Raw genomic sequence first — 25,918 nt, 5'->3', positions numbered from 1 at the left:
TTTCTCAGGGTTCTCCCGTTCACCCACGTTATGCATCAACATCATTCCATCCAATCTCTATTCCATTAACATGTTTCCCGATCGCCGACTGACGACACAAGGAAGGGACTGGTCTGGGGACGAATAGGGTTGCCTGCTCGAAAATTAGATATTAAGCGATTCTTAGCGGAGTAAGCTGGTATGAATTGGGAAGTGTCCAGATGGAAGTCAACGTAAAGTTCTATCAGATGAGCGTAGTACTATACTTCGCTCTCCCACTTTATTAACTTATTATTATTATTATTATTATTATTATTATTATTATTATTATTATTATTATTATTTATTATTATTATTATTATTATTATTATTATTATTATTATTATTATTATATCTCCAATGGGGGGTAGCCCTATTTTACATATGTATGCTAGGACTATAGTTTTACACAAAAAAATAGGCCTAAGCATAAAAACAAATTGAAAAGAAAAAATAAATTAGCTTACACAATGTAAACAAAACATAAACAATACGTAATTTAAACAGTGCGATTGCAAATCAAGCATCAGGCATCAATTTGAGACATACAGAAAATAGTTAACCTACAACACATAAACATAACATTTCTTATAGCCGTTCTCTATAACACAATTATGCAACTTTCCGTAACATACATAATAAATTAATACACAATAGTCACACAACACAATCAAGCATCCCATAACTATGTCTCACATACACAACAAATCAAACATCCTCTACAACACACACACTTCAACATAATAGCCATACTTTTAAAATTTGACTCCAAAAAGAATAAATAGGACACTGCTCTCCCACTTCAGGTACCAAGATAATATTAATTTATAAATAGGAGAAACTTGAATTCAGACATACGTAGGTATTTGTTACATCTATTAAGTTTAACTACGCTAAAATAAAATAAAAACTCTGCTGCGTGTATTCTCATTGCTGCATTGGTCGAATCGAGATCATAAGCATCTCGATTCTGCGGATCATTATATGGAAGAATAAAATAAGATGAAGTCTGGAGTAGGAAACCAGGCTACACCCATAAAGTAAATCATGATGTTTGATTAAGAAGAACATGAATAACATTAAGCGCATTGTTATATTGTTGTTTAGCAACATAAATAATGAAGGGAATCAATGACGTGGTTTCTAGGAAACAGCTCATTATAAACAAGTCGAGAGAAATGCTCTCAAAATATAAAATAAAATTTTCAGAAGAACTGAGTGCTTAGAATTCATCTTACATCCTCTAGAACTTCGTAGAGTACCTTGAAGCCTTCCACTTGGACAGATCTGGTACTCAAGTTATATAATTATTAGCTGTAAATATTTAATGAAGCTTTGTCGTGATAGGTGTTGAGAAACATACTATCCGACAATAAATTGGCATAATCTTCTCAAAAGCATATCGGTGTAGTTCATAAGGATAAGTACCTTGTCAGTATGTGTGAATGTATGTACCATATGTATGTGTACGTATACATAGATACACACAGACATGATATATACCATGTCCCTCAAAGTCCGTCCATTTCTTCAAATTATACTGAAGTAAACTGCATGGCTCATGTGTCATGTTGGATGCATTTCAATGAGTATCAAGAGGTGATGAAAGTTATATTAAATTAAGCTTTATTTTCTTTTAAATACCCTACCACAAGACATCTTTATATTCTTCATCCTATACAGTTTCAGTTGCTAGAAATTGGAACTCGCTTCCGAGTGATATAAGGGGTTGTTGGACAATAACTTCATTTAGGTCAAAATTACATAAATTCTTACTTAACAGATGAATTGCTGATTAATATGTGTTACTTATAATGAAACTAACATCTGTCCATTCTTATTATTATTATCATTAATTTCTCTAAATAGATTTACAAAACCTCTCATGGCAATTACATTAATATTCTCATTATAGAAATAGAAATATATGTATTCTCCCTGTAACATAGTCCTAGTAAGGTTATATTAAATTAAGTTTTCATCATTTTACTAGCTATTTCAAATATTAAAATAATTATAATTCATTGAATTAAATTAGCTCATAAATTAAGTTACTACTTTACCTTATAGATTTATATAAATTTAAATAAATGTGTAGTGAAGAATATTGCTGGAGAATCTTTTAAGTGTAGAGTAAATATTTGTAATTTAAATTTATGTATTGTATTGATTAAGGCTGGTTGAGTGGAAGAGAAGGCCTTATGGCCTTAACTCTGCCAGCGAAAATAAAACATTATTATTATTATTATTATTATTATTATTATTATTATTATTATTATTATTATTATTATTATTAAATGTCGTTAAACCAGCAATGGGTTACCAAACTTTCGTATTTAGTCGAACATGTCCGTATTTTGAAGATCTGTTTTGTCTCTATTTATTTTATTCTAGTAGGTTATCTTACGACGCTTTATCAACATCTTAGGTTATTTAGGTTGCCTTGTGATCACAGAACAACAAATCAAAGAACATAGAATAATTAGAATAAAATTCCTGTATCTGTATTCTTTGATCAAAATATAGCGTGATAATCGATCAGGCCCAGTTGTACTATCGATATTTAACGCAGCACACTAGCGCATATTATCGGATGCAATAAAGAATTTCAGTTATTATGTTACCTTTCGTAAAAAAAATAATAATTAAACTATGACATAACCGTTACATTTTATACATGACGTATAAAGCGATTATCAGTCAGAAATTAACACACGACTTACGTATAAACGAGCTATTCACTATATACGGAAGTAAAACGTTTATATAAAAGTTTTTATTAGTCAGACCGTGCATGTATAACACTCTTAATTTGTATGATGCACACAGCGATGTCCCATACCATCCAAAACATGTTCGAAACATAAGTTCTATAAAAATACGTTCCCAATGGAAACGCGCCGTAAAGCTACACGCTTCAGCCATTGCTTACGCCGTAGGCGAAAATGTAACATTCCTAAGATTAAATAATACGAAAGAATGTGAGGGATCAAAACCCTACGACATTGTCACTAAATAAACAAGTGTGGAAAATGACGACTTGGAAAACAATGTGCTACATCAACCTTCTTATTGCAGGTGTATTACTCTCCTCTACACGATGGCACTGCTAAGATGTATTTCGAGAAGTTCCGACTTTCTGCGGAGTGCTGGACTATTTTATAGACTACAAAGTGCACCATTCGGGGTATGTTATCAACTTATAGACGTTTTGTTACACAAAGGGCATTCTGAATACACCACTATTCTCGTATTTTGAGAAGAATAACAACACTATTGTCAATTTTGCAACAACTGCAGAAAATAATGAAAAACAAGACTATATAGTGATAGTTGTTTATTTTCCCCTTCAAAATTTTGTAGAGCACCTTCAGTGGAGCAGCATAACCCGGAGTGAGACTAGTGGCCAACAGGCTTGGAGGTCACATAGTTAGTTTCTTACAGCCCCCAACCCCTTGCAAGGACGCGTTTTGCGTACCTTTTAAATTTTTTCCTCAATAATCTCCTCTCTTTTTCGATTTCGATTAAAACGTTATTTAAAATACAAATAATTCCAAGATTAAGATATTTGGCTTAAATAGATCAATTTTTACCTATGATTGAAGTTCTCGCTGATACGCACATCTATCAGGCAAAATCTCACTTGACGATGTGTCAGAGGAAGAAGAATTGTTTGCAGCCTATACATCTGAAGTCTGATTAGTGTAATATGTAGCTAGTCGGAGATGAATGCAATGGAGGAGGAAAGGAACTGACACCCTACCCCATTATCTTCTGGCCTAGTTGCCTCATAAGTGGTGTTTTGTTGGTATCACTTGTGAGGTTCAGACCTGTCATAGGACAGTTGATTAAACAACATTATCTCATTATTTTTGCACAAAATTGCATAATTAATATATTATATTTGTTTAAAGATCTTTCTGTGTTATATTTAGAGATCGTAGATTTTCGCAATCATTGATATATGCGAGATGTATTCAAATGTTGTGAAATAAGTAATTTGATATTTAAAATAATGTTAAGTGTTAGTGTAGTTTTTAATTCTCGATAAAATGCGAAATGTATGTTTCTGTGAAATTACATTTTGCGAGACATTTTTGTGTTTTATGTCAACAAAACTAGACTCTATCTGAAGGCCTCGTCACATATATACAGGTTCTTACTTTTTTTTCCAAATAGTTCGGTCATCCCTCTACAGTATGTTAGCTTTTACAATATGAATAGCATAGGAATGTGATCTACCTGACAATCTTTTTGTGGTCTGTACCATTATCTCGAGTTTGCAACTAAATCTGTCTGGTGCTGGTGGCAGAATACTGGCTGTCTGTGCGATCTCTTTTGGTCCAGTGTTGACTCAAGTTGTATGTAGTAGTGTGTGATTCTGATTGAGTAACAAGATGGGTTGGCATAAAATTATTATCTTTTTGCATGCTGCTTAATGTTAACATTTTCATTTTCATTTTATAAGTACGTTCCTTTATTTATTTATTATTTTTAAGAATCTTATCTGGAAAATCTAGAAAATACACCTGTTAACACATTCATAGCTTTGGATTTCTGCAACCAAATTTTCCATAAAAAATGTTCCATCCCAAAACGCTACAAAATGCTGAATTCTAACATCAAAAGTGCTATGAAATGCTAAATTTTATATCTAAAATGCTAAACTATTTTATTTTAAATTGCTAAAACCTACCATCCCTAGTTACATTAAATGACGAAGCCATAACTACATGAACTATCAAACTATTACGTTAGTTTGATGTTGTTCTTTCATATATAACAACCCTCTTTTGTAAAAAGGGGACAACCAAAAAAATAATTAATTTTACAGTACAAGCAAAGAACTTATCTTAGCCGAACTTCTCTCTTTATTACAAATGAACCATTGAGCTATCATTAATTCAAACTAACGACTCAGTTGCAACAATGACATCTTTCAGATTTTAAAGTTTACTCATAGTTTTTTTTTAAATCACTTGGACCCTTTTTACATAACAGGGGCTATATGTAATATATCCAATTTAAAAATAAAATTACGTCATTATTTTAAGTTGACCAGCGATGAATTCAGAAAGCGAGGGAAAGACATGGTGGATTTCATTGTCAACTACCGCCAGACAGTAACTACAAGAAAAGTGAGACCAAATGTGAAACCTGGATTTCTCATCAATGCTTTACCGAAAGAGGCACCACAAAAACCAGACAGCTGGGACGACATCATGTGCGACTTGGAGGAAAAGATCATCCCTGGTGTAAGTAAATATGAAGTAGTAGCTAGCAAAATTGAGTTCACTGAATCTGAGCTACACCTCTGTAAAGAAAAAGAAAAAAAAAAAGCTTGGCTCTCTAAGAAGGAAATCATGCACAACTTCAGGTCTAAACCCCCTCTCAGTTTGTACACGGGCAAAGAAGAAGTGGCCTATAAAAATTATAGTTCTAATACAAACAGTAAGACAAAAATATATATATTGAGAATGTAGCATAAGTAATATATTTCGTTCTATTAATAGAGTTGAACTTTGTTATAATAACTACGATTAGCGCGACACCTCGGCTACAGCAAAGGTTATTTATTTACTTACTTATTTACTTTATTTATTTATTTATTTATTTATTTATTTATTTATTTATTTATTTATTTATTTATTTCTGCCATTGATCATCTCACCAGTGGACACATTACAGTGAAAGTACGGCTAGATAGTGAATGTAGCAATGGTGGAAATTAAGGAAGGAGAAATGGAAAATCCTCCGCTAAAGTAGTCTCAACACCGCAGGCATTTGTTACTGGAGTGATATAAATAAACATCACGTGCATTTACATTTTTCCAAACAGATGGTGCACTGGCAACACCCGAAGTTTCACGCTTACTTCCCACTGGGCCACTCATACCCATCGCTCCTCGGCGACATGCTGTCTGGGATAAGTGCAGCCGTAGGATTCTCCTGGGTAAGTGCACAATGCGCCCGATGCAAAACCTGCAATTTAACCGAGTGCATTTCCGCTACCGGCTTACGTCAAACTGTCCGCAGCACCGTCGCTAAAGGAGCTTTAGTGCAGCCACTCTCTACTAACACTAGTTATTATTACATTAAAAATAAAAATAAAATACAGAGCTTTATTTAAAAGCACCTACAAGCCTCAGAAATTGTATTAAAACAACAGACCTCCGACATCCTTTTATTTTTATATCTACGAAGAAAATTTCTTATTATCAAGTGTAATTTCCCTCTTGTTGCATCGAACATGGTTGTGTAATTATGATCATTCCCACCTTTTATTCGGGAGTTTCGGGGTTCGATCCCAAGAGTCGCCTATCTTAATATGGGTTTTTTCGTTGTATCCCAAGTCCCTCCACTCGAAGTCTGGGATAGTACCAATTTCAAGAGTCACTATCCGACTCCTTCACAATTTTCATTACCCCTTTATCACCAATTCTCATCTACAGCATCATCCGATCATCTCCACGCGATAGGCCTGCCACCTGTCCGACGGAGTGGCGCACTCGGCAAGCTGTGCCCGCTGGGTTAGACGATAAACCACAGTCACTGGTAAAATTCCGGCAAAAAAAAATCTGTCTCGTTACGAAGTGAATTTACCGGCGTATGCTTTCCTGTAGCTGTTTTTATGTACATTTTTTTGGAGAATTAAGGTTTTCCCACAATGTCAGACCTACTTTTAAAAATGGCTTTATTCGGTTAAGAAACAGACACAAATTCAGTAAATTGCTTCAATATTTTGCTTTATTGACAACAATATGAAACGATTAAGAATTAAATTAATAAAAATTAGGGGGCACTCAAGTCTAAACATCGGACCCCCAATCTGCTCTACCACTGAGCTAAACCATCGGCTGGATCGTCGCTCGGTTCCATTTCCTGCTTTCAAAACCCAAATCGGTCCCAATTACCCTTGTCGGTCCGCCTTGAAAAGTCAAAACAACCAAACTTGATCCCGTTTATTGACAGAGGAAATCTACTACAGTGCATAAATTTCCTTTCCATTTTAAAAGACTTAGGACTTTCCGTAAACAATACCATGGATAGTGAAATAGGAGCTAGATTAATAGCAGCCAATAAGAGCTATTTTGGATTAGCAAATATATTAAAAGCAAAAAATGTTCCTTGTACGATTAAAACTAAAATTTATAAAACAATGATAAGACCGGTGTTGATATATGGTGCGGAGACTTGGACCCTGACAAAAAGAGAGGAAAATTCTCTGGGAACTTCCGAAAGAAAGATCTTAAGAAGAACATATGGAGCGATTAATGAGGGAGGAATGTGGAGAAGAAGGTTTAACCGGGAATTATATCAGTTATATGAAGAACTGGATATAGTGGCGATTATAAAAGCAGAAAGGATAAGGTAGCTTGGTCATCTCATGAGAATGAGCGAAGACGAAATAGCCAGAAAGCTGCTTTTTAATGAAACTGGAGGGATAAGGAAAAAGGGAAGACCTAAGCTCAGATGGTTTGATGGCGTGACAGATGACTTGGTGGCATTGGGAGTGAGAAATTGGAGGAGGAAGGCACAGGAAAGACAAACATGGAAAAGAATTGTTGAGGACGCCAAGGCCCATGTGTGGTTGTAGTGCGGAGATGATGATGATGATTATGATGATGATGATGATGATGATGATGATGATGATGATGAGGAGGAGGACTTTCTGTACACATAAGTGTACAGGTATGAATAAAAATTATGCATTGTAGACCTTTATGCAAGAGTTAAAATATTAATAGTTGTCATGATTAAAAATTACATTAAACAATTCCAAAACTTGTTAGATGTTGGTAACAGGAAGGGATTTGAAACTAGCAGCCTTAATATATTCAAATTTAGAAAATAGGCTATTGTCATATTTTGCTATATGTTCCGTCAAAAATCCTCTTTATCAATCATTTTTCTCCCGCTCTTCTCCATACGAGTGCGACATTTCACATAAGCATTGCACTGAATATCTTGAAACACCTTGACTACTACAACTAAATTGGAATGTGGGGAATGAAACCTACTGTTCAGTATTGAATGGAATGATTCGACACTGCTTGATGAAGTGTTTTCAGCCCATTTTGTAGGAGGGAAAGCAGAATCTTCAGTAATGTAATTGTCAAGGAGAAAATCACAGGAGTCAGCAGTGCGTTTGTCGTTCGGGGGAAGCAACCGTATTATTTCATCAATAAAGAAATCATCTGTCCACACCTGTGGAGTAATGGTTAGCGTGTCTGGCCGCAAAATCAGGTGACCCGGGTTCGAATCCCGGTCGGGGCAACTTACCTGGTTAAGGTTTTTCCGGGGCTTTCCCTCAACCCAATATGAGCAAATGCTGGGTAACTTTCGGTGCTGGACCCCGGACTCATTTCACCGGCATTACCACCTTCATCTCATTCAGACGCCAAATAACCTAAGCTGTTGATAAAGCGTCGTAAAATAACCTACTAAAAAATTCAAATCAACCCTGCCTTTGAATAGTGTCAGGAAGAGCAACCTTCGATGAAGAGATAAAGACCAATTAAAATGATTAAATTAAACTGGCAATGTTCTACCCTCTTATTTGCCTATTTATGTTCTGCATATAGCGCACTTAGCTCTGTTTCAATCTATAGTCCAGTTAGTGCGAAAGAATGGAAAAATCGACACTCTATTTTTTATTTTACTCCAAAAAAAGAATTATCAAAATTTGTCTATACAGGATGTTTCAGAAATACTTTGACAAACCTTGGGGGCATGTTCCTCACACCAAAACAAGAAAAAAAGTTCATATAAACATATGTTCCAAAATCCTTAGATTTTTAGTTATTAATGAAAACATAATGAAACATCTGTTAGATATTGTCAGCTTGGTTGTAAGTGTTGCAACTTTAATCAGTTCAGAAGTTCATAACAAATATTCAAAATGTTCTCCTCTTGCTTCTACTCTCATTGTTATGAGTTTCTGAATTGATTAAAGTTACAACACTTGCTACCAAGCTGACTATATCTAACAGATGTTTCATTATGTTCTTTCATTAATAACTAAAAAAAAAAACTAAGGATTTTCGGACTTATGTTTATATGAACTTTTTTTCTTGTTTTGGTGTGAGGAACATGCCCCCCAAGTTTGTCAAAGTATTTCTGAAACACCCTGTATAAGCCTTTAGTTTACACAACAAAATTAATTGTTCTGTAATTCGGTTTATCAAATCTAGAACAAATATAGAAACAAATATTGCTGACATACTTCCATAAAAATCAAAATAAATTTAAAATTGATCCTCATGATTACTGCACCAGACAAAACTACAGTTCCTTTATAAATACACCCAAATGCTATACCACTGGTGGATTAAAACACAGAACAAATTTTGGGCCCAGAATATTCATTTGTTTTATTTATTATTTTTACTAATGCCTCTGCATACTTTTTAGTGGTTATGGTGAAGAATCTTGTCCTGAGATTGGGGCACCTACAATAACTTATTTTTAAAGCTAACCCTGAGCTAAGTATATTTTACACGCAACGATTCAATAAACACATTAATTAGTTAATATTTTTCTTTTCCTTTCCTTGAAATAATTGAGTTTAAATTTGAAGTGTAATATATGTAGGCTATACAGTACTTCTTAGTGTATATTATTCTGTACAGATTATTACGTAAAATTTACTCTGTCACACGTTAAAAGTGTTAAAATTGTTTAAAAAGGTATTTACCTTCGACAGACGGCCCGTTTCGACGCTATTTGTCGTCGTCTTCAGTGTCTCTTGAACCACTGCTGATTTTGGCTCTGCGATGTGCAGTTGTCAATGGTAGGGGTGGGGGTGTGTTGTTCCTATGGTGGGGGTTGGCTGTCTGTATGTTATGACGTATTATGATGTCAAACAATGTGTGCGTATTGAACTGTAGTTGCGTATTAAGTATGTAATGTGGGTGTGCTATTGTGTTCTTATATATTTCGTATTGTTCTAGGATATTTAACTGTAAACTTTTTGGTGTGATGTGTAAAATTTCCATATCTGTTTCTATATTATTGTAGTCATGATTATTGTCGATAATGTGATCTGCATAATTTGATGTAATGTATGGTTTGGTTATAGCTTTAATATGTTCGTTGTATCTTGTATGAAAGGATCTTCCTGTCTGTCCTATGTAAAAATGTGGGCAACTATTGCATTTTAATTTGTAAACTCCAGTTGAATTATATATATTTGAATGTTTAGTGTGGTTATTTAAGTATTTCTGTGTTGTATTATTTGTTTTGTATGCAATTTTGTACTTTAGTTTTCTGAATGAAGTTGCGATTTTGTGGGTATTCGTATTGTGATATGTTAATGTTATGTATTTATTCTCGCGTGCTGTTTGTGTTGGTTTGGCCTGTTTTTGTTTTGCCTTTTTTATTAGTGTATCTATTATGTTAGGGTTGTATCCATTGTCTTGTGCTATATATTTTATTGTGTTTAATTCTTCAGTGTAGTTGTCATTGTTCATTGGTATATGAATTAATCTGTGTGTCATTGTACGGAAAGCTGCATGTTTATGTTGTATGGGATGATTTGATGAATTGTGTATATGTGTTGTGGTTGTAGTGGGTTTCCTATATATTTTGAATTCGTGTCTGTTATTTGTTTTGGTTATGGTGATGTCTAAGAAGTTTATAGCTTGCTTATGTTCCATTTCTACTGTATATTTTAATTTGGGGTGTATTTTGTTGAGTTGTTGATGTAGGTTTTCTATTTGTCTTTTGTTTCCATTATATAATACTATTATGTCATCTACATATCGATGCCAGTACATTATTTTCTCTGCGTGTTTGTTGTTGTCGGTATTTAGTATGTGTGTTTGTTCTATATTGTGAATAAAGATTTCAGCTAATATACTTGATATAGGTGAACCCATTGGTAATCCTTCAGTTTGTGTATAGTGTTTATTGTTATGTGTGAAATAATTGTCTGTGGTATGTTATTTTTGATAAGCATTTCCCGAAGTATTTCTAGTTTACAGTTTACAGTTAAATATCCTAGAACAATATGAAATATATAAGAACACAATAGCACACCCACATTACATACTTAATACGCAACTACAGTTCAATACGCACACATTGTTTGACATCATAATACGTCATAACATACAGACAGCCAACCCCCACCATAGGAACAACACACCCCCACCCCTACCATTGACAACTGCACATCGCAGGGCCAAAATCAGCAGTGGTTCAAGAGACACTGAAGACGACGCCAAATAGCGTCGAAACGGGCCGTCTGTCGAAGGTAAATACCTTTTTAAACAATTTTAACACTTTTAACGTGTGACAGAGTAAATCTTATGTTTTTAACAAAGTGTTAACGTGAACTTTAATCAATGAGATTATTACGTGTTATCTGTATTTTTCACTATGTTATTGTGCTGAGTGAACACACTTCAATTTTATAAAATATTTTGTATAACTAAACTGAACTGCGTCCGAGCACGAGCTTCTGCTCTTTCGGGCTGCAATGCCTAATGTAGTGATGACTTTAATGTATTAAATAAATTTGAATACGAATATTCACTTTTTGCAGGCATCCTGTCCAGTACAAACGGAACTGGAAATTATTCTCTTGGACTGGATGGGTGAGTATGAAATATAATGCCAACTGAATACAATATAATTGTATGAACTGCCACGTTTCCTTAAATTCCTTGCTCTTTAACAATAAAACTTGTCTTCTTACAGCTAAAGCACTGGGACTACCAGACCACTTCCGGCACGAGTGTGGGAGAGGAGGTGGAGTAATGCAGGTGGGTGTCCACATTACACTCTTCCCTCTACTCTCCAATACAGTAAACAGGCTATTACATCATAACATTTTAGTCAGTTATTTAAAGACGTATCGACTACTAGCTAGCTTATTTATCGTCGATGAGACCGAGGATTCGCCACAGATTACCTGACATTCGCCTCACGGTTGGAAGAATCTCAGAAAAACCTAACCAGGTAATCAGCCAAAGCGGGAATCGAGTCCCGCGCCCGAGCGACCGACCGTCCACGGACCTTGCCTCATAGGTCATAACTATTACGGTGTTCACGCAAGATTAGCTCCTAAAAAACTAATACAGTATGTCTGTCTATTCAGTATTGCTAAGTAAAGCAGGTAAAATCGCAATTCCAAGTACTGAATCAATACTTACTTGTACTTACTAACAAGTAGCTTTTAAGGAACCCGGAGGTTCATTGCCGCCCTCACATAAGCCCATCATCGGTCCCTATCCTGAGCAAGATTAATCCAGTCTCTACCATCATATCCCACCTCCCTCAAATCCATTTTTATCCGGCCTCCCAACTAACACTCTATATGCATTCTGGATTCGCCCATACGTGCTACATGCCCTGTCAATCTCAAACGTCTGGATTTAATATTTCTAATTATGTCAGGTGAAGAATACAATGCGATGGCCGTGCCAGAGAATCAGTCCATTCCAAGGATTATGTTGTGGTTTCGTAACACGCTGTTTTTTTACGGTGATGGGTTGTTAACCCTTCGCCCAACCCCCAAGCTGGAGGACCACCCCTTATCAGCTGTCCGCGACTGTTTATTCAATATATTCGCAGCTACCCTCGACAGCTGGAGGGTACTGAATCAATAATAATAATAATAATAATAATAATAATAATAATAATAAATTATTTATATATTCACTCATTTGTTTTATTTAGTTATTCATTCAGTTACTTATATGTGAATGCATTCAATTATTAATTTATTAATTTAATCCACTTTATTTATTTATTTATTTATTCATTCATTCATTCATCCATCCATCCATCCATCCATTTATTTATTTATTTATTTATTAGCCGTACCCGTGCGCTCCGCTGCACCCGTTAGAAATAAATATAAAGTAATTACATAATTAAAATAGAACATTTGATCGAGGGAACATTCGTGTTTGATAGAAGGATAAATCGTTTAATACGTTACTTAATTTAAATTGCATCCAAATAATTAAAATGCGATCATTTTGGTCCAGAGACACTCATTGGTGCAATGACAATTCCTTTAACATGTTTCTTAATTGTTATTACATGCAACCATAGTTTAATGAAGATTGACATCATTTAGATTTAATGTGTATATTTTATTTTACTTGTTATAGGTTTCCATTGAATTATGGTAATAACTTAATTTTAACCTCTGTTTTCTACGTATTCAGTAAATGGCGCTTGGCCCACTATGGTTCTGAACCATTCAAATAACTTAAATTATATTATATTATATTATATTATATTATATTATATTATATTATATTATATTATATTATATTATATTATATTATATCAGAAGTTACTGTAATAACATTATAGCATTATGTCCATCTACAGAAACTACACTTTCCAATGATGAAATAATAATTAATTATACACATTGGTTAATTTAGCTTCCGATATTACTTCATACAAACACAGAAACATTCTCTGTAGGCTATCTTTCATAGCTTTCGATTATTGCTGTCAAGGCCCCTTATAGACGAAGTCATTTGTGTTTTAATTCATTACACGGCCTTAGATGGTAGTTATTTTAATTTTAAACTCATTTATCTCATTAAATATCAGTCCTATCAAAATTTTTCAAGGAATAAAACTTATCGCAAATTATTTTTAAAGAAACTTTTGCGATGTAACATTTTTCACAAAAAATCAATAATAAGCGAGATATTTCGATTTATTTAATTCAGGCCCCCTTATAACCCCCCTTTTAAATAATGTATTTTGAATGCCATATAGCCTAAAATCTAAGTTATAACGAACGTAATTTATATTCCAATTTTCATCGAAATCCGTTCAGCCATTATCGCGTGAAAAGGTAACAAACATACAGACAGACAGACAGACATACAAACAAACAAAAATTTCAAAAAAGCGATTTTCGGTTTCAGGGTGGTTAATTATATATGTTAGGACCAATTATTTTTGGAAAATCGAAAATTACCAGAAAAATTTCGGCTACAGATTTATTATTAGTATAGATTTAGAAAAAAATAATTGGCATGTTACAAAACAGTGCAACTAACAGATTAGGTCATTAGCAAAGTACTTATTAGGGTACTAGCTTAAACATAATGAATGAGTATGGTTTCAAACAAACGGGTAGAGCCGAAAGACGTTCGACTTTGCACAAGAAATGTAATAAAACTGTTACGAGGGAGGATCGAAAAGTAATGCACAATTTTTGTGGCAATGTATTTAATAGTAAGAGAAACGAAATAATGCACAAAAAGGCTACAGGTTTTACCTATTTTTCACTGGAACCAAGTCTCTCGACACATTTCCAGATCGTGACACATCGTGACACCAGATTCAGTATATCTCGTTCATAAAATTCCGTTTTCTGGGCGTATAACCATCTGCGCACGACTGATTTCACTTCTTCATCCGAACCAAAGCGTTGGCCTCCAAGGAATTTTTTCAACGGTCCGAAGAGGTGAAACTCAGACGGTGCGAGGTCTGGGCTGTAGGGTGGGTTCTTGCTGCTTCAATGTCTCTGACATTGGAGGAGTTGCAGCGGTCACTGGTCGGCCGGAAAGTGCTTCGTTGATAAGATTTACTCGGCCCTCTTCGAAGATCCTGCACCATCTGGAGATGTAGCTACAGTCCAGACAATCAGCATCATACACCTCCAACATTTCACTCGGATTTTTTTTTTTTTTTTTTTTGCTCAGAAAAAAAGGGACTACACCTCGCTGTTTTTCACAAGTAGACGATGTTAGCACACGTTCCATCTTCACTCAGTAGTTACCACTCGTTCCGCCAGGGCGACACCAATCGAGCCATTGCTGTCTGTAGCGCAAGACTCAAACTATCTGCCAAGTTTGAACGTCCACAAAGAAATTGTTGTGCGTTACTTTCCGGTCCTCCCTAGTAGTAACAGGACAGACAGACCTGTAGAAACGAAAATGTAGCACTCCGTCTTGGATGAATTAATGTTGATGGATATAAATGTATTATTATTATTATTATTATTATTATTATTATTATTATTATTATTATTATTACTAGGGCTAGGATTTTGATGACCTATAAATCATAAAAAATGTCCTAAAAACAATGCATTTATGACCTAAAAATCTTTCAAAAATGCCCTTATAAATGCCCTAAAAATTGAATAATTTCAAGGGAAAAATTGTTCCGGGGCCGGGTATCGATCTCGGGACCTCTGGTTGAACGTACCAGCGCTCTACCACTGAGCTACCCGGGAACTCCACCCGACATCGTCTCAACTTTTCCCTTTATATCCACACAACTCGGGGGGGGGGCTGACGAAACGCCAGAGACCCACAACGCATTGTTCCACAATTCCAAGTCACACAGAGATTGTGTGCACTCGTTGTGGGTCTCTGGCGTTTCGTCAGCCCCCCCCCCCGAGTTGTATGGATATAAAGGGAAAAGTTGAGACGATGTCGGGTGGAGTTCCCGGATAGCTCAGTGGTAGAGCGCTGGTACGTTCAACCAGAGGTCCCGGGATCGATACCCGGGCCCGGAACAATTTTTCCCTTGAAATTATTCAAATCTGCTTTACAGGGAGCTTCACCTGAAAGACTAGATTTTCCCTAAAAATTGATTTTACATAATTGACTTAGTAGGAAAAAAGGTTTTGTACTACCGGTACTTAATATTTAGACTAGTAAGTAAATTAAATTCTAGTACCAACGTTTAAGTTTATTTTATTTTACATAGTTTTTTTCTAAGTGGTACACTTTAATTATTTTACCTGATGTAGTTTCCATGTAGTCCACCACAAGGCCACTCTTATCCTGGATTAGCAGGTATAGAGGAGTCTATATTGAAGGGGTGATTGGAGTGTACTATGTTAAAATGGCAATATTTGTGTAGAAGAACGATTAAAATATTATACAAAGTAATGGGTATTAGCCACCGGCGTAGCTTGGTCGGTTAAAGCGCTTGCCTGCCGATCCGGAGTTGCGCTCGGGTGCGGGTTCGATTCCCGCTTGGGCTGATTATCTCGTTGGGTTTTTTTCCCCGGGTTTTTTTCCCCGAGTTTTTTCCCAACCGTAAGACAAATGTCAGGTAATCTATGACGAATCCTCGACCTCATCTCGCCAAATATATCGCTATCACCAATTTCATCGACGCTAAATAACCTCGTAGTTGATACAGCGTCGTTAAATAACCAAGTAAAAAAATAATGAGGATTTATGGCCAAAATTAAATGAAAATGCCTCAAAAAAAGGCGGAAAAAACAAAAGATGCTCTTATGAGTTGAAACAGGCAAAAAATGCAAAAAAAATACCCTAACAAATATGTCTTAAAACACTCAGTTCATCACATAACATATAAATACCAAAGCAGCAGTGTTTCTGGCTTACTAGAAAAAAGATGCAATTTCATCAAAATCCTAGCCCTAATTACTACTAAGCGGGGTTGTGTTGCAGGGGAGCGCAAGTGCCTGCATCCTCGCCGCCATGTTCGCTGCGAGGTGCGAGGCCGTACGCAAGCTTCGAGAGGAGGACCCCGACAACGACCCCGATAACCCCAAGCACGCCAGCTGCTACATCCACAAGCTGGTGGCGTACACCTCCGCCGAGGCCCACTCTTGTGTCGAGAAGGCTGCACACATCTCTTTCGTGAAGATCAGACTGGTGGAGCCGGACGAGAAAAACAGCATGCGAGGAGACGCTCTGGAGAAGGTGCCTACACACACCATGTAGCAGTTATTTCACAATTTAAGGCCTTCCCCTATTCCTATATTTCCTCACATGTCACCAACACCGTTAGTATCAGAAAAAGAAACAGTTTCTTTGTCCTTCTTCGCAGTCATAATCAGTGGCGGTGCGACAATAAGAGCACAAGAGCACGTCAACACCTTGTTTCCATTAATGCACGACTAGTTTTATTATTTAGTGACGTATTGACGTAGTGGGGATGTATAATATCAGAATCGAGTATTTTAAACTTCCCGCATCTTGCATAAACTTCTTATGTAAACTTGGCAACATCCGTTCACGTACAAGCAGTGCTCTTTTCAAGAAGGTTACAGGAATTTCACGCATGCGCGGGAGAAAATTGTCCTTCGCAGGTCGCCTATGACTCGTCAAGACCACAAAGCGTTAAGTGAACAGTGAATCTATCCTACAGATGTCAGGTGCATCGATGCCTATCGCTCACGTGCTATATCTCGAGGAGGAAATTTAATAGTCTGTATTTTAGCCTGTAGGTGTCAGCATTTCTCACTGTCGGAAGGTTTACTTTGTGTGGCTGTGTGTACAGTGCTGCTACGAGAGTGTAGTCTGTGAATTACTATACTTTAGTGTTAGCATAATAGCACAGTTTGGCTTTCATACACGTGCTGGCTGAATGTGATAGTGGTATAAATTTAAGTATCTGTATGGTGGTGTATAATATTTAAGAATAATATTTACTGGCATGTTATAATAATCAATCTATGCGAATGGGATTACAGTACTGGTATAGGCTATAGTGTATCAGTATGTTGTGAACCAAAATATATTACTGAACACACGCTTTTGTAAATAACGGCACTGTGGTATGTACAGGGACATCGTTTTATTTTTACTTCAATTTTTATTGTACCTGAGTTTTTGAATGTACTTCACTCCCACCCCTTCTACTAATGAAGTTCAACCGTCTTCCACACAGATCCAAGACCGCATATACAATCATAGTAGCCTTACGGTCATAGTAAACAGTACGTTTCAAATATATGTTCGCGTTTTCCAGTGAGGAAAGCGCTTTCAATATTGCATCATTTTCCATTTGCCTACGTCGCATCCCGGTTTCCCCCACCTGCTTCTATTCGCCTCTCTGTAAATGCTAGTGGCTGGGCTGTCTTAGCTCTTTTCTGAGAACATTAATTTCTGTTAGGAACTGGACGTCTACGTAATATTATACCCATACAATTGTTTAAAATAACTTAAATAAAAGGGCCTCGTTAAGTAATTAACTGTCACATGATTTCCTACCTTTCTACGACCCTACGACATAACCACTTGAACGGACAGTAGATAGCATGTCTGAGTAATTTTATCTTTTCGGATCGGGCAGAAGTGAAAATTGAATTTACAGTACGTAAGGTACTCTTTTAAAGAGTAGGTACAGAATTATTTCAACATGAGTTACTAGTACGAAGAACGAAACTGGTAATTGGGATTAGGTACAATAGTCTATAGTGCGATAATAGGTCTATGCACATTAGAACTGAAGCCTGTATCGAAATGAACGGCCACCATTTTAAAAAAAATGTGTTTAAATATCCATATTATGATTATTTTTCAATTTAACTTCATTATCTATATTGTACGCTAATGTGCTGTAGACAGTATAATATACACTGCATAATGAATACGTCCGCATGGACAGCTCAGTTCGTGAGTAAAAACACTCACTGTTAATACTGTACTGTATTTTGATTAAACAAAAGCCTAATGAAAATTATCAAACTCAAAATCGCGATATTTCCTAGTTTACGTAAATGGATGTACTATACCTAGCAAAGTGATTTATTTGTATATTACGCCAGTATCATCGAACTCCAGTAGTGGAAGGGGGTAGCAAAGGTATAGCCAGGTTAATATTAAAAGTCCACACCTGTGGAGTAACGGTCAGCGCGTCTGGCCGCGAAACCAGGTGGCCCGGGTTCGAATCCCGGTCGGGGCAAGTTATCTGGTTGAGGTTTTTTCCGGGGGTTTCCCTCAACCCAATGCGAGCAAATGCTGGTTAACTTTCGGTGTTGGACCCCGGACTCATTTCACCGGCATTATCACCTTCATCTCATTCAGACGCTAAATAACCTAGATGTTGATACAGCGTCGTAAAATAACCCAATAAAATAAAAATAAAAAAAAATATTAAAAATGTTAGTAAAAATAAAATGATGTCCCTGTATAAATCCGGGCTATACTTATCAGGAATTCTAATGTAACACTTTTTTAGCGAGTGGTTGGCAACCTACTGTACCGAATACAAATATGTAGTTCTACGTCATAAGATTACGCTGTTATCTCTGACACCAACTTAGACAAAGATCGTCTGTCATTAAAGAAACTAGGATTTAATTCCCGTTACATTATTGAGGTTTCACGACATATTAGCAATAGCTGAACTATCTCTAGCCACACCTATCACGTAACATCTATGTCTACAGCTAATTAAAGAAGACCTGGCTAAAGGACTTCTGCCCTTCTTCGTGAATGCTACAATTGGCACGACTAGCTGCTGTTCCTTCGACAACCTGCCCGAGATCGGAGAGGTGTGCTGCAAATACCCGAGCATCTGGCTGCACACTGACGCAGCGTATGCCGGCACCGCCCTCATCTGCCCCGAGTACAGGCACCTACTGGAAGGAATCGAGCACGTGGAGTCCTTCAACACCAACGCCAACAAGTGGCTGCTCATTCACACCGACTGCTCCTTGCTCTTCATGAAGGACTCAGACAAGCTAGTGAACTGCCTGCTGGTCGATCCCGTGTACCTCCACAAGGAAGAGGGGGACGCCGTCGACTTCAGGCACTGGGGCATCACGCTGAGTCGCAGGTTCAGGGCTGCCAAGCTGTGGTTCGTTCTTAGGACCTACGGCCTCGAAGGACTGCAGAACAACATTCGACACCAAACCAAACTTGCCAAGTATTTGGAATCACTCATCCAACAAGACGATCGATTTGAAATCGCGAACGAGGTTACGGTAAGTATCTTCTTTTCTTCTTATTTATATACAGCAGGCATGTCAATTGATCCCCACAGGAGCAAGCGCGCGCTTTAGAGCCCAGGAGAGCCTGAGCGCTTTACAGCGGAAAGGAAAGAGAACAGACGAAAGAGGTGGTATATGCCGCTTGGCCGAGCTATATTCAGGGATGGCCAGCACAGATTCAATAGATAAAGGGAAGAGAACTTATTATTATCCATGTTCATTTTTAGATTTGCCTGAGAAGTATAAGTGCATTACAAGAATGTAAGTTTTAATTTTAATGCTCATTTTTCACAAGTTTGATTTTTTTATTCAAAAGAAATATTTTCTCAGCTTTTAATACAGAAAAGTGAAATTTTCAGGTATAGGCCTATTTATTTAGTAGCCTTACAGAATGTTTTCGTAAATCTAATATACCGTATATACGTATTACTGAAGAGTGTATTGAAAATTTTGAAAATATTCGCATGGAAATTGCTTGTAAGGAAATGAATTAACAAAGCAACTACTGTTACATCATAAGCAAAAGATACGTGCCCATATGTTGTAAAAATGTCAGCTCTATAGCTTAAGCAGATTTCGAGAAAATAATTTAATATTCTGATGGTAGGAAGTTGCTCACAAATATCGCCTTAAAAGCATAATGCGATAAGAGTTTTGTTATGTAATATTAGTTACACTTAAAACAGATACAGTACCTAGGTAACTTTGCTTTGTACTGTAATATTGTTTTGATTAGTTTATTGATTGCTTTTTTTAAGGCTAAAGATACCATCAATATAAATTCCAACTTATCATGTCATACTCAATCTCTTTCTTTGGAATATCACTTTCTTTATGAATGATGTCTTTCATCCACTTAATGCAGTATAATATTATACTACTATGGAATTTAAGTGAATATTCCTTCTTAACTCTCTATTATGTTATTAAGACTTAAAACACAAGTGCAATATTAAGAAATCAGTGTTAGTACTTTTGTTTTACTGACAATATAAATAATATCAAACAGAAAGAAGCCATATAGATATGACATAAAATTTCACGTTCCGTTTGAAGTTTGTGCACCACTGTTTTCTTAATCCAACAGGTTGCTTATTCATATACACAACCCTTCCTCTTTCCATACTTAGCGCTTGGTGCCCGCGCACGACGTCAAGGTCAGGAAAATGCGCTTGCTTTGACATCACTGATATACAGGGTCGTTTTAGCGTCCGATTCTACACTGTCTCATTGTTGGTTCTTTGTTCTGATGCAGATGGGGTTAGTGTGTTTCCGACTGTGTGGTCCTGAAGAACTAACGAAACAACTTTTACTAACAGTCAACGACGAAAAAGACATTTTTCTGACTCTAGCCAGCGTTCAGAAGAAATATATCATACGCTTCTGCATCAACTATTATGAAGCAACAGAAAAACAGATTAGTAAGTAGTAGCAAAGTAAGAAAACACTAAGGGTCGATTTCATGTAATTAATTTACATTTAACTAATTATGTTTTAACTTAAATACGAAAATTAAATCGTATTTAATTTCTTTACATTTCACCAAAAGGATATGCATTTAAAATGAAGTCAATTTAATTCGAATTAAGTCACCACGATCTTCTGAATCACAGTAAAATTGTAATAACGAATGTCATATACCCTGTCGATGTAGGCACTGGCCTTTACAGTGAGTTAATTTCTTATATTATAGCCATAAAATGTCATCAGAATTAAAGGTAAAGAAGAGTGTGACGAGAAATATTTTTTCACAAGTTGAAAAACATTTATTACTGGAGGTAATTACAAAATATATAACAATATGTAGGGACATACTTGGGATGTACTATAATTAGTAACATGAACTACTGTCAGGATACGATGAAAGAGTAATGGAACGGAGAAAAATTCTCTCCGGCGCCGGGATTTGAACCCGGGTTTTCAGCTCTACGTGCTGATGCTTTATCCACTAAGCCACACCGGATACAACTCCGACGCCGGTTAGAATCGTCTCAGATTAAGCTCCAACTCTTGGGTTCCCTCTAGTGGCCGCCCTCTGCACTACGTCATAGATGTCTATGAACGCAGGACCGAAGTCCGCACATGTGCTGAGGTGCACTCGATGAGTGACTAGTTGGCCGGGATCCGACGGAATAAGCGCCGTCGGATCCCGGCCAACTAGTCACTCATATCGAGTGCACCTCAGCACATGTGCGGACTTCGGTCCTGCGTTCATAGACATCTATGACGTAGTGCAGAGGGCGGCCACTAGAGGGAACCCAAGAGTTGGAGCTTAATCTGAGACGATTCTAACCGGCGTCGGAGTTGTATCCGGTGTGGCTTAGTGGATAAAGCATCAGCACGTAGAGCTGAAAACCCGGGTTCAAATCCCGGCGCCGGAGAGAATTTTTCTCCGTTCCATTACTCTTTCATCGCATGATGACGCAGAATATCTGCATGGAAATATCATATGTACTTCGGTACATTAAAAATAATATATACTGTAGGATGTCAAAAGAAGGACAGCAATGACAAAGGAAGCTTTTAATAGAAAAAGGAGCAGCTTCTGCTGTTCTCTGGAGAGGGAACTAAGGAAGAGACTAGTGAAGTGCTTTGTGTGGAGTGTGCCATTGTATGGAGCAGAAACATGGACATTACAACGAAGTGAAGAGAAGCGACTAGAAGCATTTGAAATGTGGATATGGAGAAGAATGGAACGTGTGAAGTGGACAGACAGAATAAGAAATGAAGCTGTGCTAGAAAGAGAAAGAATGATGAAACTAATCAGGAAGAGAAAAAAGGAATTGGCTGGGTCACTGACTGAGAAGAAACTGCCTACTGAAGGATGCACTAGAAGGAATAGTGAACGGAAGAAAAGTTCGAAACACAAGAAGATATCAGATGATAGACAATATTTTTGGAGACTAAGAGGGAGGCTGTCTCGTGACCAGAATATAAAAATTGAAGATTTATCCTTCGAAGGGGTGGAAAAATTCAAATATCTTGGATCAACAGTAACAAATATAAATGATACTCGGGAGGAAATTAAACGCAGAATAAATATGGGAAATGCGTGTTATTATTCGGTTGAGAAGCTCTTATCATCTAGTCTGCTGTCAAAAAATCTGAAAGTTAGAACTTATAAAACAGTTATATTACCGGTTGTTCTTTATGGTTGTGAAACTTGGACTCTCACTCTGTGAGAGGAACATAGGTTAAGGGTGTTTGAGAATACGGTGCTTACGAAAATATTTGGGACTAAGAGGGATGAAGTTACAGGAGAATGGAGAAAGTTACACAACGCAGAACTGCACGCATTGTATTCTTCATCTGATATAATTAGGAACATTAAATCCAGACGTTTGCGATGGGCAGAGCATGTAGCACGTATGGGCGAATCCAGAAATGCATATAGAGTGTTAGTTGGGAGACCGGAGGGAAAAAAGACCTTTAGGGAGGCCGAGACGTAGATGGGAGGATAATATTAAAATGGATTTGAGGGAGGTGGGATATGATGATAGAGACTGGATTAATCTTGCACAGGATAGGGACCGATCGTGGGCTTATGTGAGGGCGGCAATGAACCTTCGGGTTCCTTAAAAGCCATTTGTAAGTAAGTAAGAGGGAGGCTGAAAATAGGAAAGATTGAACAATTTAATGCAGGGTTTAATTTCGGACACGATTTGCTGTTTACATGCTTGCAGATTATCAACGCATATTGTCACTCAATTTCATTTCACAAAGAACAGTATTTCGCAACTGCTACTAACTCACTGTTTAATTTCTGACACGATGTTTCCTATATTACGACATATTATTTGTTATTCAAGTCCATTTCACATAGGATAACTTTTAATTCTTCATTAGCATGATTTTTTCATATTCTGGTAGAATACAAAAATATTTAATTTCATTTTCCATAGAGAATATATGTCTTGATCATAAATTTAATCTACCATCCCAAACATAATGGTGTGGCAGCCAGAAACTCAGCTGATACAGCAACTGACTATGGACTAGAAGATCCCGGGTTCTGGTTGCAAAAGCTTCGAGAACTGTCCTTCTGTCCAACTGAGTATCGGGTCTTCCTCGGTGGTAAAAGACGGTGTTGCTGACCACGTCACCCCCAATCCCAAGGTCATGAAATCATTAAGATCTAACTCTATGCTCCACATACACCTTTATGGCTTGTGAAGGGGATACCTTTAAATGTCTGCTATACATTATTCCTTCTTCTTTTAATTTTCAGAATATTCGTGGACAGTAATACAAAGACATGCTGCGGAAATCCTCAAGAAGCAAGGCAAATGTTAATGAAGAATACTGGCTGGTTGTGTAATTTATACGGTAATGAAGTCATGCACCACTGAAGAAATTAGATAATTTGTGTTTTAAACAAATAACTTAAATGTAGCCTATAATGTTTCTGATCTGTCAAATTAACTGGTATTTGCATGAAGAGCTGGAGATGAAGTCAATAAATTTTGTGTGTTGATATCATACGAAACCTGATTAATTTTACATTAAAGTGCATTTAAGGCTTCTACAGTGAACAACCCCACAGGCGTTGGGCAACCAACATAACACGAAGGAGTTCAACAGCGATGACTACTATCCCATGTTTTTACCCATATTAATTTCTAACAAGCATCAACAATCACTCCAAAAGAGGAGCTCTCAAGGGGAGAGGATGGTATTTTTTGGTGAAAAATGAGTAAATTTTCAACAAAAAAAATCTTTAAAATGCTCGGTGATATGTGTGGAATGCATAGCATAACATTTTGTGGGTATTTGTGCCCTTATCGGATGTTGAGTCGCCATTTTTAAACTTCCTGCGTTATGGATTTTTAAATCACTCGCCCACTTTTATTGTTGTTTCCGGTAAATTAAATTTTCAAAAAAAAAATCTTTAAAATACCCTTTGATATGTGTGGAGTGCATTGCATGACATTTTGTGGGTATTTGTGCCCTTATCGGATGTTGAGGTGTCATTTTTAAACTTCCTGCGCTATGGATTTTTAAATCACACGTCCGCTTTTATCGGTTTCCAGTAACTTCATTTTTTTTGCTACATTGTCAGACAAAAATGGATATAATTTCTGAACTATTAAAGATACATGCATCAAATTTAGAACACACATTCTTTAGACTATTAGGAAACTTTTCTCTGTAACAGAATTTTGTTAATAGATTTCATTTTAAAAATACGTCCGTTTGTTTGCAAGAAAGGAAATCAGAAAATTGTTATTAAATTTTAACTGTTTATTTTACAAACGTAGGGACTAATATCAAAATTCTGTTACAGACAGTTTGTAGAACATGCTTTTGCAAATACATTGCAAAAAATTGTTTGAATCTATCTTTAAAAACAGTTTAGACATATCGGTTTTAGTACAATCCTGCATTGGGTTTATTTTTTTTTTTTTTCAAATTTTGGCTCCCAAATAATATTTTTCAAAATACTTTTATTTTGTTGAGTTGCCACAGATATGAGCTCTCTACATACAAAAAATTAATATTTTACACCAAATAGGAAAAAAGTTTTAAAAAATACCATCCTTTCCCCTCAAGTCAGTCAATTACAGTGGACGTGAGGAAGGAAGGGTTTGGCTTGGCTTATCGAAGACCGGGAGGACTCGAAGTTCCGTTGTCCGCACTATATAAAGAGTGGTAGCGTGACTGTTACTTATTATTATACTTATTATACACGCACCTTTCCCAACAACTCAAAGATTTTTCCACAGTTTCCCCTAAGGCGCTACGACAGGTGTCGGGATGAGCCCTAAAAGAAATTGGTCACGCATCTACATCCTCCTTCCCATAAACATTTTGGCTTTTTCAAAACATAAACCTCCGATATACAGGATGTTTCAGAAATACTTTGACAAATCTTGGGGGTATGTTCCTCACACCAAAACAAGAAAAAAATTTCATATAAACGTATGTCCGAAAATCCTTAGTTTTTTAGTTATTAATGAAAGCACACAAATAAAACATTTGTTAGATATTATCAGCTTGGTAGCAAGTGTTGCATCTTTAATCAATTCAGAAACTCATAACAATGAAAGTTTACGTTCAATGCGTTTCGAGGTACAATCCAACAACTTAAGTTTGTAACCGATAATAATATTCATATTGTTAGATAATCGAATGATGTTATCGATACAAGTCTTCTGATGCACCCACTGTATTCTAGATGGCTATGTGTTGCCAAGGAGTCCATGATCCGAC

The 25,918-nt window shown here is 36.5% G+C and overlaps 2 protein-coding genes across 5 annotated transcripts in view; one reads left to right on the top strand and one right to left on the bottom strand.

Annotated features, from left to right (window-relative positions):
* Rpp25 (ribonuclease P protein subunit Rpp25) overlaps nt 1-25,918 on the bottom strand; it is a 366,206-nt gene that overhangs the window by 313,616 nt on the left and 26,672 nt on the right. The window lies entirely within an intron of this gene.
* On the top strand, nt 778-24,187 carry LOC138701055 (aromatic-L-amino-acid decarboxylase-like). Its single transcript, XM_069827603.1, has 10 exons — nt 778-1,308; nt 3,097-3,205; nt 5,073-5,273; nt 5,858-5,971; nt 11,567-11,618; nt 11,722-11,786; nt 16,437-16,691; nt 19,166-19,702; nt 20,964-21,129; nt 23,937-24,187. Exons 2-10 carry the CDS (start codon nt 3,119-3,121, stop codon nt 23,999-24,001), a joined length of 1,542 nt encoding a protein of 513 aa, XP_069683704.1. The 5' UTR covers nt 778-1,308; nt 3,097-3,118; the 3' UTR covers nt 24,002-24,187.

This window comes from Periplaneta americana, chromosome 6 (assembly GCF_040183065.1).
Source record: "Periplaneta americana isolate PAMFEO1 chromosome 6, P.americana_PAMFEO1_priV1, whole genome shotgun sequence".
Classification (NCBI taxonomy): domain Eukaryota; kingdom Metazoa; phylum Arthropoda; class Insecta; order Blattodea; family Blattidae; genus Periplaneta; species Periplaneta americana.
The sequence above is the reverse complement of the archived record's forward strand: the minus strand, read 5'-3'. Positions and strand labels throughout refer to the sequence as shown.